The sequence below is a fragment of the Rhinolophus sinicus genome, linkage group LG01, assembly GCF_036562045.2.
Source record: "Rhinolophus sinicus isolate RSC01 linkage group LG01, ASM3656204v1, whole genome shotgun sequence".
Lineage (NCBI taxonomy): Eukaryota > Metazoa > Chordata > Mammalia > Chiroptera > Rhinolophidae > Rhinolophus > Rhinolophus sinicus.
In genome coordinates, this window is record NC_133751.1 from 99,942,176 (window position 1) to 99,958,257 (window position 16,082).

The following is a 16,082-nucleotide window of genomic DNA, read 5'->3' on the forward strand; positions in this document are numbered from 1 at the left end:
ATTAATGTAAGTTCCACCAGGGGGCGTGTCGGATGTTTAAACATCTTTTCGTCTCCCACAGAGTTTAGCACGGTGCACCCAGCAGCCCACGTCTTTACGAGATATTTGCCAACGGACGAATGTTCTGCCAACATCATACACCGCAGGGGCCGTCTGAGTGTCGGACTGCCGTAGGCCGGAACCGAAAGCTCGGGATGCTGAGGCGCCGGAGCTTCTTCGCGTTTGGACGCGAGCCCCGGAAGTGGTGAGGGCGGGGTCTGCGCGGACCGGGGAAACTCGTCGCTCCGCGAAGATGCTGCTGGATTTGTCCGAGGAGCATAAGGAGCACCTGGCCTTCCTGCCGCAAGTGGACAGCGCGGGTTAGGGGACGCGGCAGCGGAGGGTGGTTCAGTGGTATGGGGAGGCGACCAGGGGGAGCGCCCGGCGCTCATGGTCTCCTGGCTTCCATTGCAGTGGTCGCCGAGTTTGGGCGGATTGCGGTGGAGTTCCTGAGGCGAGGATCGAACCCCAAGATCTACGATGGCGCGGCCAGTAAGTAAGGGAAGGGTGCGGCCCTTCTGGATGGGTGGGGAAGTGCTAGCCATTCTCTGTGGTCCGGGAGCGAAAGGGGTTGTTGCGACTCCGAGGGTCCTGTTCCCGTTGTGCTAGAAGAAAACCAGAAAGGCTCTTCGGTCAGGGCGCAAATCCCACCCGTCCTCTAAGTAACTGTGAGATAAAAAGCTTCTATTTTAAAGCTTCTGTTAAGTCGGCTTTTTCATGTTTAGAATAGACATAATACCATCCGCCAGAGATACTATAAAGTATAAACGTTAAATGCAGCAAAGTGTGTGGAGTAGCCGATGAGCCATAAGGATCATGCAGGTGTTTGACTATTTGTTGTTCAGACATCTGCTTCTGATGAAATGGTGTTTTTTTCCCGCTGGACGAGGGGCGGTTTGTGAGATTAAGTCCGGCCCTTTGAGTTCCTCTTCAGCCGGGTTGGAAGGAGCTGCGCATTCAAAACAAGGACCGTGCGCGTGGTGCTAGTCTCCGGGGTCAGCATTCTGTGAAGAAGCCTACATGGCGGGAAATGCTGGCCGCATTTGGCTGGGAGTGGAGAAAGAACACGAGGCTGTTACCAACTTATTTTTAGTTGCAATGTTTGAACACAGAAAATAATGGATAATAGTTAGTCTTAAATAACAGTTTGGATAAAAGGATAAATATCACACAATAATTTATTTGCTCATTTTTTCCCCAGGAAAACTCAATGTGAGTAGTGACACTGTACAGCATGGTGTGGAAGGATTAACATACCTCCTCACTGAAAGCTCAAAGCTCATGGTAAGGGCTTCTGTGGACTCTTTTTTTTTTTTTTTTTTTTTTTAAGCTTTCATTGGGGAAGGGTAACAGGACTTTATTGGGGAACACTGTGTACTTCCAGGACTTTTTTTTTTTCCAAGTCAAGTTGTCTTTTCAATCTCAGTTGTGGAGGGTGCTGTTCAGCTTCAAGTTGTCCTTTCAGTCTTAGTTGTGGAGGGCGCAGCTCAGCTCCAGGTCCAGTTGCCGGTTGCTAGTTGCAGGGGGCACAGCCCACCGTCCCTTGCAGGAGTCGAACCAGCAACTTTGTGGTTGAGAGGATGCACTCCAACCAACTGCGCCATCTGGGAGGCAGCTCAGCTCAAGGTGCCGTGTTCTTGGAGGGGGTGCTGCCCACCATCCCTTGTGGGACTTGAGGAGTCGAACTGGCAACCTTGTGGTTGAGAGCCCACTGACCCATGTGGGAATCAAACCGGCAGCCTTCGGAGTTAGGAGCCTGGAGCTCTAACTGCCTGAGCCACCGGACCAGCCCCTTCTTTTGTTTTAAGCGGACCTTAAGAAGGTCCTGTATACTCTGTATCATAGTCCTGGCAGGTACCTTCTTATTTCAGTACTGTTGTTAATAGTTTATAATTGATTTGGTGAAGCCATGCCTAAACAATATGATTATAATGTGACCTGCTGGTGTGAATACCTCATGTTCCTATAAATTCGAATTGCCTCTAATTCTGCAGGTGATTGAACCGTATACCACAATATGTATCCTAAGAGGAGGGAAAATTAAACCATTTACTTTTTTACATATTAGCAATATTTGGCTTGATGGAGAGAATAGGAATGAACACTGGGCATTTTAACAACTCTTTACATTTTATACTTTAATAAAGTATTTTTATGTATCAGAAACTCAGATTTTGGAATAGTGGGCAAGGATTGCCTTTAAGGAGTGTTGTTTCTTTTACTAGACAGAAAAGAATTAGGGGATATCATATTCTCTTGTGTATATCAAGTATTTTAGCATTTAATAAACAAAGGTACATTTTGATGTTCTGTTAAACTTGATTCACTTTTAGATTTCTGAACTGGATTTCCAAGACTCTGTTTTTGTTCTGGGATTCTCTGAAGAGTTGAACAAGTTGTTGCTTCAGCTTTATCTGGACAACAGAAAGGAGATCAGAACGATTCTGAGTGAATTGGCACCAGATCTTCCCAGTTACCACAGCCTTGAATGGCGACTAGATGTACAGGTATGACTTTTTTTTTAACCTGAAATAAAATATAGGATTTATTTTAGGTTTATGTCCTCAGTCTTACTGTATTCTTTACCACCTTAAACAAAATCTGGTTTGAAACTAGTTTTTTAATGTTCATTTTCAGACCGTTTCACAAATAGTTCATTTTCTTATATTTTTAATGTTTTCAAATTAGTTTAATTTGCAAAATTTATAAGAAATAAGTTATTTTGGAAAAGGAGATGGTTAAGTGGTGCTTAGATTTTTTAAAACTTTTCTATTTAAACAAATACATACAGGAAAGTGCACAGGTCCATGTACAATTCTGAATTATCACATGGTGAAAACACCCCTGAAACCAACACTTACCCATGACCAGCACCCCAGAAGCATCCTCCTGGTCTCCTGCCAATTATTCTCCCTTCCTTTTCTTCCTGCCTTCAGATACATAGATTACTTTTGCTGCTCTTTAACTTTCTACATATGGAACAATTCAGTAAATATTCTTTCGTCTGGCTTCTTTTTAAACAAAATATTTGTGTGATTCAGTTGCTTTTAAAGCCACATAGATAACCAAAAGGGAGTTTTCAGACTATTGCATGTAGCCCTTTATCAAACAGTGACAGATAAATTAAGAGATGTTTATTGAATGTCATTTATTTGCTGACTAGAGCTGTGCTAAATGCTTTGGGAAACAAAAGAAGCGTAAGATACTTTCTCAGCTGGAAAAGATGTTATCTGGTTAGGAAGGTTAGATGTTCTCACAGTAACTAGTAATTAAAGATAGTTATAAAGTATGGTTCTGGAGGGGGGAAAAGAATACAATTGTATAAATCAAGGTACAACGTAGTATTTTTAAAAAGCTATAGCTCAGGTAGTTCAGTTCGGTGTACACAGGAATGATCCAGAAAAGATTCAACAAAAGGAGGTGAAATTTCAGAAGGATAGATGAGTAGAGAAAACCAGGGTAAATATTCTTGACAGGAGACAGCAGAAGCTGGAAAGGCCCACATGGATATGGGAATGAGCATATTGAATATGCAGTATAGCCCACTAGCCAAACTTGACTGCGTATTGGAATGATCGAGGAGATTTAAAAAATTCTGTGTTCCACTCCCAGAGTTTCTGATTTACTGATACGGGGTTTGGTCTGGCCATCAGGGTTTTTAAAAGCTTCCCATTCACCCAGGTAATTCTAATGTGCAATAAGTTCGTAAACCACTGTTACAGTAGATTCTTCCTGATTTGAATGGTGGTGGTAAGGTGGTCCAAATAGGTTATAGAAATTCAGTTAGAGGAGTTTAGCAATAATCTAGTGTGATGAGTGTGTGAATGGATATTAACATGGGATATGGTATTATAAACCAGGTTATAGGCTCTGTGAGGGCAGCTACTATGTCTTGTTCACTAGTGTGTCCCCAACACAATACCTGGCACATAATAGGCATTCAGTGCTAATATAAAAAGGTGTGGGGTGGGGCTAGTGGTGGTAAGCACTTTCTTAAATTATTTATCAAATATTTCCTGTATACCTATTATGTGGTGTGGATACAGTAAAGAACAGGACACAGTTTGTGCTCTTGGAGACGACATAAGCAGCAAGTGCTGCAGAGTTCATGGGCAGAAGGAGATCACCAGTTAAGCCTTTATGTTTAGGTCCTCATAATAACCAGGTGGAGGAGACGGGATGGTCACGTTCATGGTTCAACAGTAATTGATCTTAGACATGTTTACCTCTCGTGTGGGGATATCTTCTGACATTTGGGGTCCAGTAGTCCTTAGAAGGTCTTTTTTTGGCTTTATTGATTTGCTTGAAGTTTTTCCATTATGAAGACGTTTTTAGAAGTCAGAAAGTTAAGCAATTGAATTTTCTAATATTGAACTCAAGAGAGTTCATTTGTCCACTGAAATGAATTTGAATGGCTATGTTACTGCAAGGATTGATACAGTTTCAAGTTGCGAGTATATTGAAGGAATATTGCCTCACAGTGAAATGCACTCAAGGACTAAAAAAGCTACTCAGAACTAACTGATTTCCTGAGCTTAGTTGAAATTATTGCAAGGAATTTTAACTGGAGTGGACTCTTCTGCTTATGAGAGGAAGACTTACATGAAGACCATGTAAAATGCTAGGAAACTAGTAATGGATACAGAACCTTTCATTTTTAGGTAACTGATTTATCTCATGGAGACTGGTAGTGAATGGATAGTTACCATCTAATTACTGTGCAGTTGCTTATGGTAAATTAAAATTAAACATCATAGTTCAGTTTCTAATTGAAACATTTCCCATACTTCATAAATGCCAGCATAATTAATGCCTTTGTTAATAGCATTAGTAAATTGAATGCATCTGAGATTGATGGAGGAGAGAGTTACCTTTAGGGCTGATTCATTTCAAGTTGCTGTTGTTATTTTTACAGGAAGGACAGAATTTCTTCTCCAATAAAAAAATAAGCCCAGGTCAAGAACTCTGTGGGCTACCGTTCTTTATCCTATAGTACTGTCATTCAGATTTCTTTCGGAGAAAAAACTAGGCCTAATTATATCTTACTAGGTATTTGTTAGGGGTATTATATAATATTTAGAAATTTTTTTTTTTTTTAACAGGACTTTATTGTGGAACAGTGTGTACTTCCAGGCCTTTTTTCCAAGTCAATTTGTTGTCCTTTCAATCTTAGTTGTGGAGGGTGCTGTTCAGCTTCAAGTTGTTGTCCTTTCAGTCTTAGTTGTGGAGGGCGCAGCGCAGCTCCAGGTCCAGTTGCCGTTTTTCTAGTTGCAGGGGGCACAGCCCACCATCCCTTGCGGGAGTTGAACCGGCAACCTTGTGGTTGAGAAGACATGCTCCAACCAACTGAGCCATTCGGAGCTCAGCGGCAGCTCAGCTCATGGTGCCGTGTTCAATTTTAGTTGCAGGGGGCGCTGCCCACCATCCCTTGCGGGAGTCGAGGAATTGAACTGGCAACCTTGTGGTTGAGAGGATGCGCTCCAACCAACTGAGCCATCTGGGAGGCAGCTCAGCTCAAGTTGCTGTGTTCAATCTTAGTTGCAGGGGGTGCTGCCCACCATCAACTCGAGGAATTGAATAGGCAACCTTGTGGTTGAGAGCCCATTGGCCCATGTGGGAATCGAACCGGCAGCCTTCGGAGTGTGGAGCATGGAGCTCTAACTCCCTGAGCCACCGGGCCGGCCCTAATCTTTAGAAATTTTTGAAAATGGTATAGGTATTATCTGTAAAGCTTATTAATTTAGATATCATGTTGTCTGAAAATTGGAGGATAGATTGAGTGACCTTAAGTCCTTCAACAAAAAATTTGTGGCTTAATTACACAACTAGATACATTTGATCACTATCTGACAGTGCAGATATACAGGAAAAAGAAGTATAAGCAATGCATAATTGAATGAATAAGCAGTATTTTCAATCATCATATTTACTACCGTTTGTCTATCTATAATCTTCTATACTAGATAAACGATCTTAAAGAGATACTTTACTTTACCAAATACCTGTTTTAGGTTTGGGGACTGGTTCATCTATTGTTTTCAAATTATTTTGAGACATTGAATTTCAGCCTTAATCAACATTTTAGATTCTTTTGGATGCCCAAATCACCTAGAATTAATTGGAAGAAGTTATTGTGTTGTGGTATTAAATTAATCCTGAAATCTTAGGTTTAGATTTGTTACTCACTTGGAAGCCTCTTCAGTTTGGCTTTTTGTCCTTTTGACATGACTCCAATAGTCCTAGATAACAATCTTGCTTTCTTGTATAACAAGATGTTTCAGGTTCATCTTGTCCAATTCCTGTCCCAGACTTCAAATAAGCTACTATTTCAAGGAGGTCCTGGTTACTTTTAAGGGAGAATGCTCTTCAGCGAGCCCACTCCGGTGCTAGGGTTATATACCATCACTTCCAAATTGGTCATAGTTTCTAGTGTGTGTTTTTTTCTTTTAATAATATGTCACTAGTACTTATTTTTTAAATTTTGGAATATACAAACAAAAGATTATAGGTATTGGGCAGGCCTGGTGGGTCAGGCAGTTGGAGCTCCGTGCTCCTAATGCCGAAGGCTGCTGGTTCGATTCCCACATGGGCCAGTGCCAGATGGCTCAATTGGTTGGTTGGAGCACGGGCTCTCAACCACAAGGTTGCCGGTTGGACTCCTGCAAGGGATGGTAGGCTGCACCCCCTGCAACTAAGATTGAACACCGGCACCTTGAGCTGAGCTGCCGCTGAGCTCCCGGATGGCTCAGTTAGTTGGAACGCATCCTCTCAACCACAAGGTGGCCGGTTCCACTCCGGCAAGGGATGGTGGACTGCACCTCCTGCAACTAAAAACGGCAACTGGACCTGGAGCTGAGCTGTGTCCTCCGCAACTACGATTGAAAGGACAGCTTGACTTAGAAAAAGTCCTGGAAGTACACACTGTTCCCCAATAAAGTCCTGTTCCCCATTCCCAATAAAAAAAAAGATTATAGGTATTCAGTTTAAAGAATAATATTAATAATAAAACAAATACTCATTGCTAAGCTTAAGAAATAGAAAACCAGTATGTTTGAACCGCCATCCCCCAGTTACAACCCCCTCCCAGTCCTGTGGAGCACTGTCCTGAATTTTCTTTTTAATCTTTTCTGCAGATTTTTTTTAACATACTTTTTTTCAGTAAACTATAATTTTTAGATTTCATGTATTCTTTTGCAATTTACTTTTTTTTTTTTTTTTAAGATTTTATTGGGGAAGGGGAACAGGACTATTTTTTTTTTTATTGGGGAACAGTGTGTACTTCCAGGACTTTTTCCAAGTCAAGTTGTTGTCCTTTCAGTTTTAGTTGCAGGGGGCGCAGCCCACCATCCCTTGTGGGAGTCGAACCTGCAACCTTGTTTGCAACTTACTTTTTTGATTGAACATTTTCATTTTAGATTTATTCATGACAATCTATGTTGTTGTAGTGCATTTCTTTTTGCTGCCATTTAGTAAGCATTTCATTGTATGAATATCCTCACTTTATCCATTCTGTTAAAGAATATTTGAGATGTTTCTAACTTTTGACTCTTAGAAACATACTATTATAAAAATATGTATATGCTTAAGAGTTTAAGGCCTACACCTAGGAGTAGAATTGCTGGAAATATATATTGTTTTCCAAAATGAGTCTCTCATCACTCTCACCAGCAATGGATGAGCGTTCCAATTCCCATTCCAATTCCCATCACGTGCAGTGCCCCATGTGGACAGGTTTTTAGTTCTTGCTTGTCTGGTATGTGTAAAGCAGTATCTTATGGGTTTATTGGCCATTTTCTTGATTCCTAATAATGTTAAGCACATTTACCTGTGTTTATCTGTTTGTGTTACTTCTTTTGTGAAGTGCTCGCTTAGGTCTTGTGCACAGCTTCCTTGGTTTGTGTTTTCTTTCCTTATAAATCAGAGCTGTTCTTCATACATTCCGGATACTAATCTGTTTTTGGTTATATGTGTTACAAAATATCTTTTCTCAGTTTGTGGCATTTTTTCCCCCACCATCTTAAGCTATCCTTTGAAGAAAATTTAATAATTTTAATGTAGTTAAATTTGTCATTGTTTTCATTATGATTTATGCCTTTCATATCATGTTTAAGAATCTGTGCTCACTCTAAGGTTGCATATATAATCTCATTTCTTTTTTCTTTCCAAAGGTTTTTAAGTGTACTTTTCACTTTGAAGTCTGTGATTCATGTGAAATTTGATTTTTGTGTATGATGTAAGGTAATTATAAATATTCTATATTTGGCATGCTAATTAAGCAGTTATTATGCTCTTATTCCATTTAAAATCAAGCTTGCAAGCAGAAGCCTCAGGCAACAAATAAAACCATCAGTGACTATAAAGCTCCACCTTAATCAGAATGGAGATCACAGCACCCAAGTTCTACAGACAGACCCAGCCACCCTGGTCCATTTGGTTCAGCAACTGGAACAAGCATTGGAGGAGATGAAAACAAACCACTGTAGGAGAGTTGTGCGTAATATCAAGTAGTCCCAGTTTTAAGGTTTATTCCCTTTGAATTACTTGTGAATTAATGATATGCACACATTACTTATAAAAACTAATTTTTTTATGACTTGATGGTGATAAATACATGTAGATTCCATGGAAGTTCTTTTCCTGTGACAAGATATGGAGGTCATATTGAAAAGCTAAAGTAAAGTTCCTTTCCTGCTGCTAAATATGATCCGCTTCTTAACAAATTAAGATGTATTTGATATTTTAAATGTGTAAATAGGATCGAATCAACTGGAAGTGAATCTGTACTGTTGATATTTTCTGTATATATGAATGACTATCCTTTTTTGGTATTTCTTTTCACTGCTTAACTTTATTATTTTCCTCCTTATTGACCAAAGTTTGAAAATAAAATTGACAGTTTAATACTCTTACTATTCAGAATGTCTCCAGACAGTTCAATGTTTTTGACCTTTAAAAAGCAACCCATCGATGTTAATAGCCACAGAATAGTTGGAAATAAATAACAGTTTTTTTTAATGCTATACTGTTTAGGCAGTTCGTGCATTTTTCTTGGCATGTGAAGCTAATAAGTACTTGTCATGTTGCTTAAGTTTGAGTTGTGGCTAATTAGCTTAAATAGTAACTCAAATTTGTGTGACCATATATTGCATTTTATCAAGGACAACTTTTTTCCCTAACACCCAAAGCATTTAAGAAACATGCTATCATTTAAATTTATAAACAATGCATGTAGGAGTAATATAATCAATTCGTAATTCTTTGGATATAAATTAGTGTCACTTTTATAATTTTGTTTGAATAAAATATAAAGAGAGCAAAGGGAAACCATGTTTACCACATTCCAAGCAAATATCTCTTCTTCCTTACAACTCGATTTTCTTTCGTTTTTCAGTAGGTAACTAACTACTCATATAAGCTATTGGCCTGAAAAGCCCAGAGGCTGATGTGTCAGATCAGCTTGAGAGAGTGCAGGGACACAGGCGACTTAAGGAAAAGAGGAGACTTAAGGGTAAAAATCATATGGAAGGGTGGAAATGGGGTACATATTTATCCAGGGCCTTCTTCTGAGAGTCTCATCCCCTGGAGCAACCCAGGATGGCCTCCAGAGCCATCAGACCAAGCTGCCCTGTAGGCCTATCAACACTTTGCTTCCTGAGAATTAGAGATTTTCAGGTCACAGTGACCTCATGTTTCTTTCTCTCACCAGGGAGCCTAGCAGGGAAGAGGCCAGTGAAAGAAAAGCACAGTTGAAATGGCCGCCCGTTCGCCCCCTGCAGACATCTGAGTCACTCTTTTTTCCCTTAGGTATATGTTCTGCAGTTGCAAAATAATTTTATCAGATATTAGCAAACTATAATCAGAAATAATTTTTAATTATGGTGATAATGAAGCTTTCATATGAATAACCTCACAAATAAAAGAAAACTATTTATTGCATGAAATAGTAGCATATGTCATTGGGTTTAAAAGCAACATGCCTGCCAAGGTTAGATGATAAAAATAGCTCTGTGAGGCTTCCTATTTGTCCACATTTGGTGGAAGATAAGCGGGGCTGACCCCAGCCAAGACTGAAATAATAGCCCTGTGTCTCCTCAGGGCAACCTTCCTTCCACCGCATATCCACTGTCCTTACCCCAATCAAAACAAGAAAGCATGTGTTATTCTTTTTTCATTTGTATCAAACTCCCCTGGCCCCCTTTCTCTATACTCCATTATTCTTTCCAGTGTTCTGCTTTCACCTATTTGGGCCGAAGTGAGTTGGGAGCAGTCTCCCAACTTCATTTTGAACCTGGGGCTCACCTTTTAGTGCAGGCCATCGAATGAGCCTCTTCCTTTTCTTGTTTAAACATCCCATACCCCTATGGATTCCTCTGCCTTGCTTTTTTTATGGCACGTTGGATTTTTTTATTTTTTTTTTGTAGCTTGTATATGAACATGTTTTCTGCAGATGGAGTCACAGGTTTCTTGACTCAGGGTAATGTGCCTTTCCATGTATAACTATCTAAATTCGTATTAAAACATTTTGGATTATGAGCGTGCTGATTTTTCTGGATTGGCTGATGTGTGTTTAGACTTAAGTGTCACATCCTTCATGTCGCAAACCCAGAACAGTAACATCTCAGCTTTCAGAACAGAGCTGTGAGTAGGAAATAATCTATGTATCACAAAGTCTTTACATACTTCACCCACTGGAAGTCTCCTTTGTGTTTCACAGGATTTCGATGAGCTTGTTTGTTGATGTCTCCAAGCTGAGGCAAATTTAAAGCAGTGAATTGGAAAGGTGGTGGGGAAATTATAAGAAAATATACCTTCTTTGAAAACTGAAAAATAACCTGACAGTAGGGAAAGTTTGAAAAATCATTAAGGGGGGCCAGCCCGGTGGCTCAGGCGGTTGGAGCTCCGTGCTGCTAACGCTGAGGGCTACCGATTCGATTCCCAGATGGGCCAGTGGGCTCTCAACCACAAGGTTCCTGGTTCGATTCCTCGACTCCCGCAAGGGATGGTGGGCTGTGCCCCCTGCAACTAACAAAGGCAACGATCTGGAGCTGAATGGTGCCCTCCACAACTAAGACTGAAAGAACAACTTGAAGCTGAACGGCACCCTCCACAACTAAGATCGAAAGGACAACAACTTGACTTGGAAAAAGTCCTGGAAGTACATACTGTTCCCCAATAAAGTCCTGTTCCCTTTCCCCAATAAAGTCTTTAAAAAATAATTAATAAAAAAAAGAAATGTTAGAAAAAGATTGTTTTAAAAAATCACTAAGTGTGTGTTATAAAGGACGCATGTGTGGGAGCCCTTAAAATTCATAACACTATGTGGCCTTTTAGACTGTAACCCTATGGGAAGGTTCAGAGGTCAGTCTTTGGAGCTGGACAAAAGGGTTTGAATTTAGGCTCTGTGGCTTCTTATGGGTCCTTGATAAATTCCCAAAGTTTTGTTTTCTTTATCTCCAAAAGAGGAATAACACCTACCTCATTGGCTTGTGGGGACTAAATGAGATGGTGTATCTAGAATGTTTAGCATAGTACCAGGCTTTAGAAAATCCTCATGTTAGACTGAGGATCTCACTAGTTTGTAGCCTTGAATTACGTACAATATATTCTGTTTAAGAAACAGAAAACGTTACCTGGTAGTTTCTGGGTGGTAGGATTATGGCTGTTTCTTTTCTTGCTGAATTTCTATAATTTGATGACTCAATATTTTTTAGAAACAGCTTTCAAGTCTGAAGGAAGGAGAAAACGGATCAGGGAATTTAAATACACTTTTAGTAATATTTTCATCCAAAATTTTAATTCTTGGAATGATACAGTTCTCCAGAAAACAGTCATTCAAAACTACTCAATCCCCAAAGGACTCAGATGGACAGACCGAGGGTTCTACATAGAGGCTTTGTATAGAGGCCCTTTTTTCTGTCCATTTTTCCTCCATACCAGTGAAAGAAGAATGGGAATCTCAAGAAAATATCTAAGCCAGCTCTTTTTCTAGGTAATACAGCATCTAACCAGAGCATTATCCTGTATTCTTAATCTCCAGAGGAAAGCACATAATACTTAGTAGTTTTTCACAGCCCTATGGTCAGGAGGTTCTTTCAGCTGCTGTATTAAAGTCTTCCTGCTATAATTTACTCACTCATCTCTGTACTTATTTTTTAAAATACATATTTGATTAAGTCCCTCCTTAGCTTACCCTTTCACAGTTTCCATAATCATAGGTTAGTCTCATCTCTTTTCCTTTCTCAAATGGTAGAAAATATTTTGGTGAAAAGGGTGTCATAAGACATTGCCTTTTATTTAAATACATTCACCTTTGAAACCACCATGACTGTTATGTTCAAACTTAAATACTTTTTTAAAAAAACAAAACACGCCCAACTCCATCATTGACATGGTTAGTTCAGTGAGCTTTACAAACTCTGAAAATGATGATTTTATAATTATAAAAGCAGAATAAGCTCATTTCTCAGCTTTGCAAAGCAGTATCCTATGGAGAGAAGGAAACAATGATATGCTTTATGGCAATAAAATCACATGTTTAATGGTTTGATCACTGAATAGTAAAGGCGCCTTGTTTTATGTTTACATTGCTGCACTCCTCACTGCCCAGGCGCTCAAATGACTTCATTATTCTTGATAGCCACAAATCCGTAAGATTCTACTTACCATAATAGGGAAATACGGGAAAAGTCATTTTATTTCCTTAATGGGCTTAAAGTGAAAAGGAGTGTGAGGAATACAAGTACCTACATGAATGTACCTGAACGTGGCCTCTACTCTGGGTGTTGCCGTTTTAAATCTAAGCAACTTTTTATGAGAGGGTTTTTTTATAATTATAAATTGTTATCTATAGGAATCTTACTAATTCTGTGGCCTTCAGAGTTGGAGGCCATGCTCTTACTGTACTTGAGCCAAGATTGATGCCTGTTAGTTGCAGACTACAATTTTCATTTTCCTTTCTTGCAGTTATCGTATCTTGTCTTGCAGAATAGTCCGCCCAACAAGCTAAAAAGAGAGGCAACACAGAAAGGGATTTTTGCCCTTTCTCAAGAACCATGTGAGGTCTTTTACCTCTCATATTCTCCATTTTTCTTAGTCCTTACTCTCTTACATTGAACTATAATCCACCCATTTATGTATGGATTGTGTTGACGGAAAACAAAGCAACATGTAAAACCTTTTCAAGCTGTTTTATGATGGTACTGACTCAGTTTTGTTAAATATTGATTGAGTTCTTAGAGTGATCCGTGGAACAAAGGATAAAGTCCTAATCTCAGTTTAGAATGCTCTCCTGCTACTCCATACTTGCAAATAGTTTAACCCTAACCTCATCAGGCTTCAGAAGAGAATCTCCTCAGGGGGCTGTTCTGAAGAAGGGAAGCTGCTCTGGGCTGCTGTCTGCTTGAACCACTTTTCCTTGGAGCTCCATCTCCATATGATTCAATGGCTAGAGCTGGAGGAATGTGCAGAGGAAAGAATAGATCACTCTCGAATACTATGGAATACTTGGGCATGGTTAGGGTGCCAGGAATGATCCTTACTCTTTCCATTGAAGTGGGGTTCCCTGAGGTAACCAGAGGTGTGATGGGAAAAGCAAATCAGGTTCTTTTTTTACCTGCATGCCAGTGTTGTGATTGTCATAAATCCAATGAGAAGTGGATGCCTGTGGTTTTGAAGGAATGTGCTTAGTTCACAGAATGAAAAGGCTTCTCAGTTAACTCAAAGGCTAAAAACACACAGATTAAAATTCAGAGAATGAGGAAAAGAAAATCCAGGGAAGTCTTTGGGTTTCTTTGGGGCAAGTATAGATAATAGTTAGGATATGATTTCCTGGCATGGTCTGCAAACCATGCTCTTATTCCAAATAAATAAAAAGTTCTTACAAAGCTCAAGTGAGTTTAAGTGCTGCAGCATAATAAAATTGCTTGATTTGCAGCTGAGACTTGCAGAATTCATAGACTAGGAGAACTAAGAAAGTCTGCAGGAGATTTTTTTTGGCACCTAGAAGACGAAAATGATTGGTCTCACGGTACGAGCGATGTAATTAAAACCTTTTTTCTTAATGTTTAGACTCTAAGGATGTAATTATTGGGTATTTTTTTCTATGCTTTTTTCTTACAACCTTTGTCTACAAATAAATACCAAATTCCATGCCTTTCTTAGGCCCTTAGAGCAATTTATTTTCATGCCAAACCTCTCATTAAGCCTCCTCCCTCCCTTTAAAAACATTTTTATTTTTGAGAAATAATTCATATAATAGAAAATTCATCCTTTCAAAGTGTACAATTCAGTGGGTTTTAGTATGTTCGCAAAGTTGTGCAACCGGCACCAATATCTGATTACAGAACGTTTTCATCACTCCAAAAAGAAACCCATATCCATTAGCAGTCACTCTCCACCCCCCACCTCCAACCCCTGGCAACCACTAAGCTACTTTCTATGGATTTGCCTCTTTTGGACATTTCGTGTCAGAATTATATAACGTATGGCTTTTCGTGTCTGGCTTCGTTCACTTAGCATAATGTTTTCAAGGTTCATGTTGTAGCATGTGTCAGTACTTCATACCTTTTTATGGCTGAATAATATTCCATTGTATGGACACTCACTTACTTTTTACAGTATTTGTGTCTCATTCCTGATGCTATGAAATTTATCTGTTGCATTTTGTTTTGTAGTGTTTATAACAGAACCTCTAACAGATTTAGTAATGTATTTTCTATGATGATGGTTTTCTAGAATTATCTTCCCAGGTACAAGTAGAAAATTCTGAGAGCAATTTCTTTCTAGTCATTTGTTATTCTCCAGTGAGCTGTTTTATTTTCAGTCTTATTCAAAAGTTACACTGTATTGGGAGCTAGTCAGCTAAACTGTGGAAGAGATTCTTAGCTGAATTCAGCCCCAAAGAAAATTCTATTAGTATTATATCGCTTTTTATTTTAATTTAAAAGATTTCCTACTAAAATGAGGGATGTTCTGTGGGCATTTTATAGATTTAGAGAAGATAGGAAAGCAACTAAGGAAGATTTATGTCTTCCTATATTCACTTTGTATCTTTTTCATATTAGAATATTAGAAAGGTAAAACTATTAAAAATTGATAATAACTGTATCACTCCTCAGAATACTTCTGAACTAATTTTGAGTGCACTGAGCCGTCTCTGGAACACCATTCTCCAGACGCTGCAGCTGCTGAGCCTCTGCTCCCAGGGCTTATAAGCTAGTGGAGGAAAAAGGAAGGAAAATAATGTTGATTTAGTCAAAGTGTGAGTAAGTGTAGGGAGAGACACAACAAACGAGGGGCTTTGCGTATATAGACAGGGAGTGAGCAGTTTCCGCTAGAATGTCAGGAGGCACGTTTTTCCCTTGGTTGTTTTTGCTGTTTTGGTAATTGCATCCCATTTACCTTTGGGGAATAATCTCTTCCCCATTGAATATAGTTGGGTAGGACTGTCTGACAAGAGACCATGCCTTCCGCTATTCATGCCGAGCCTGTGAGTCTCTCTCGGGACTTGGAAACCTGACGAGGCAGAGGGAAGGTGGTGGCAGCCTTGCATGGGCCTTGATGACCTGTCCATGGCCTCATGAAGATGTTCTTTCTTGTCCTTTATGGACCTGGTCTCAGAGCTGCTCCTTGATTCTGTAGAGTACCTAATACATACCCAATCAATTTGCTCTCTGCTTAAGTTCAGGTCTAAATAACCCTAAATGTTACAGAGGCTAACAATACAATTAGATTAATTTAAAAAATTGCATACTTTATTTCATGGGATTTTTGTAAAATACCTCTTTTGTCAGGCATCTAAAAGTTAGGGATTATTAATAAGGTTGTTAAGATTGTGTAAGGTGCCAGATGGGCACTGGGCTTATCAGGGGGATCACGTCATAGACTGTTTAGATGCCGGACCAATACGCTATACACCTGAAGCTGAATGTCATATATATATATGACTATATACATATATAGTCACAGGATGTGGAGTACAACACAGGGAATAGAGTCAATGGCATAGTAACAGCTACATACAATGTCAGAGGGGTAGTAGATGC

At 39.5% G+C, this 16,082-nt stretch overlaps 1 protein-coding gene across 1 annotated transcript; it reads left to right on the plus strand.

Moving 5' to 3' along the window:
* Window positions 1-207: 207 nt before the first annotated feature.
* COMMD2 (COMM domain containing 2) lies at window positions 208-9,377 on the plus strand. Its single transcript, XM_019748847.2, has 5 exons — window positions 208-359; window positions 454-531; window positions 1,241-1,323; window positions 2,373-2,546; window positions 8,350-9,377. The coding sequence occupies exons 1-5, from the start codon at window positions 293-295 to the stop codon at window positions 8,545-8,547; spliced, it is 600 nt and encodes a 199-aa protein (XP_019604406.1). The 5' UTR covers window positions 208-292; the 3' UTR covers window positions 8,548-9,377.
* The last annotated feature ends 6,705 nt before the right edge of the window (window positions 9,378-16,082 follow it).

What these genes read in the sequence shown, in the direction of transcription:
- COMMD2 (XM_019748847.2), top strand. Translation starts at nt 293, where the DNA reads ATGCTGCTGGATTTGTCCGAGGAGCATAAGGAGCACCTGGCCTTCCTG. An exon ending in CTGAAAGCTCAAAGCTCATG is followed by an intron (nt 1,324 to 2,372) that starts GTAAGGGCTTCT and finishes ATTCACTTTTAG; the next exon opens with ATTTCTGAACTGGATTTCCA. An exon ending in AATGGCGACTAGATGTACAG is followed by an intron (nt 2,547 to 8,349) that starts GTATGACTTTTT and finishes TTTAAAATCAAG; the next exon opens with CTTGCAAGCAGAAGCCTCAG.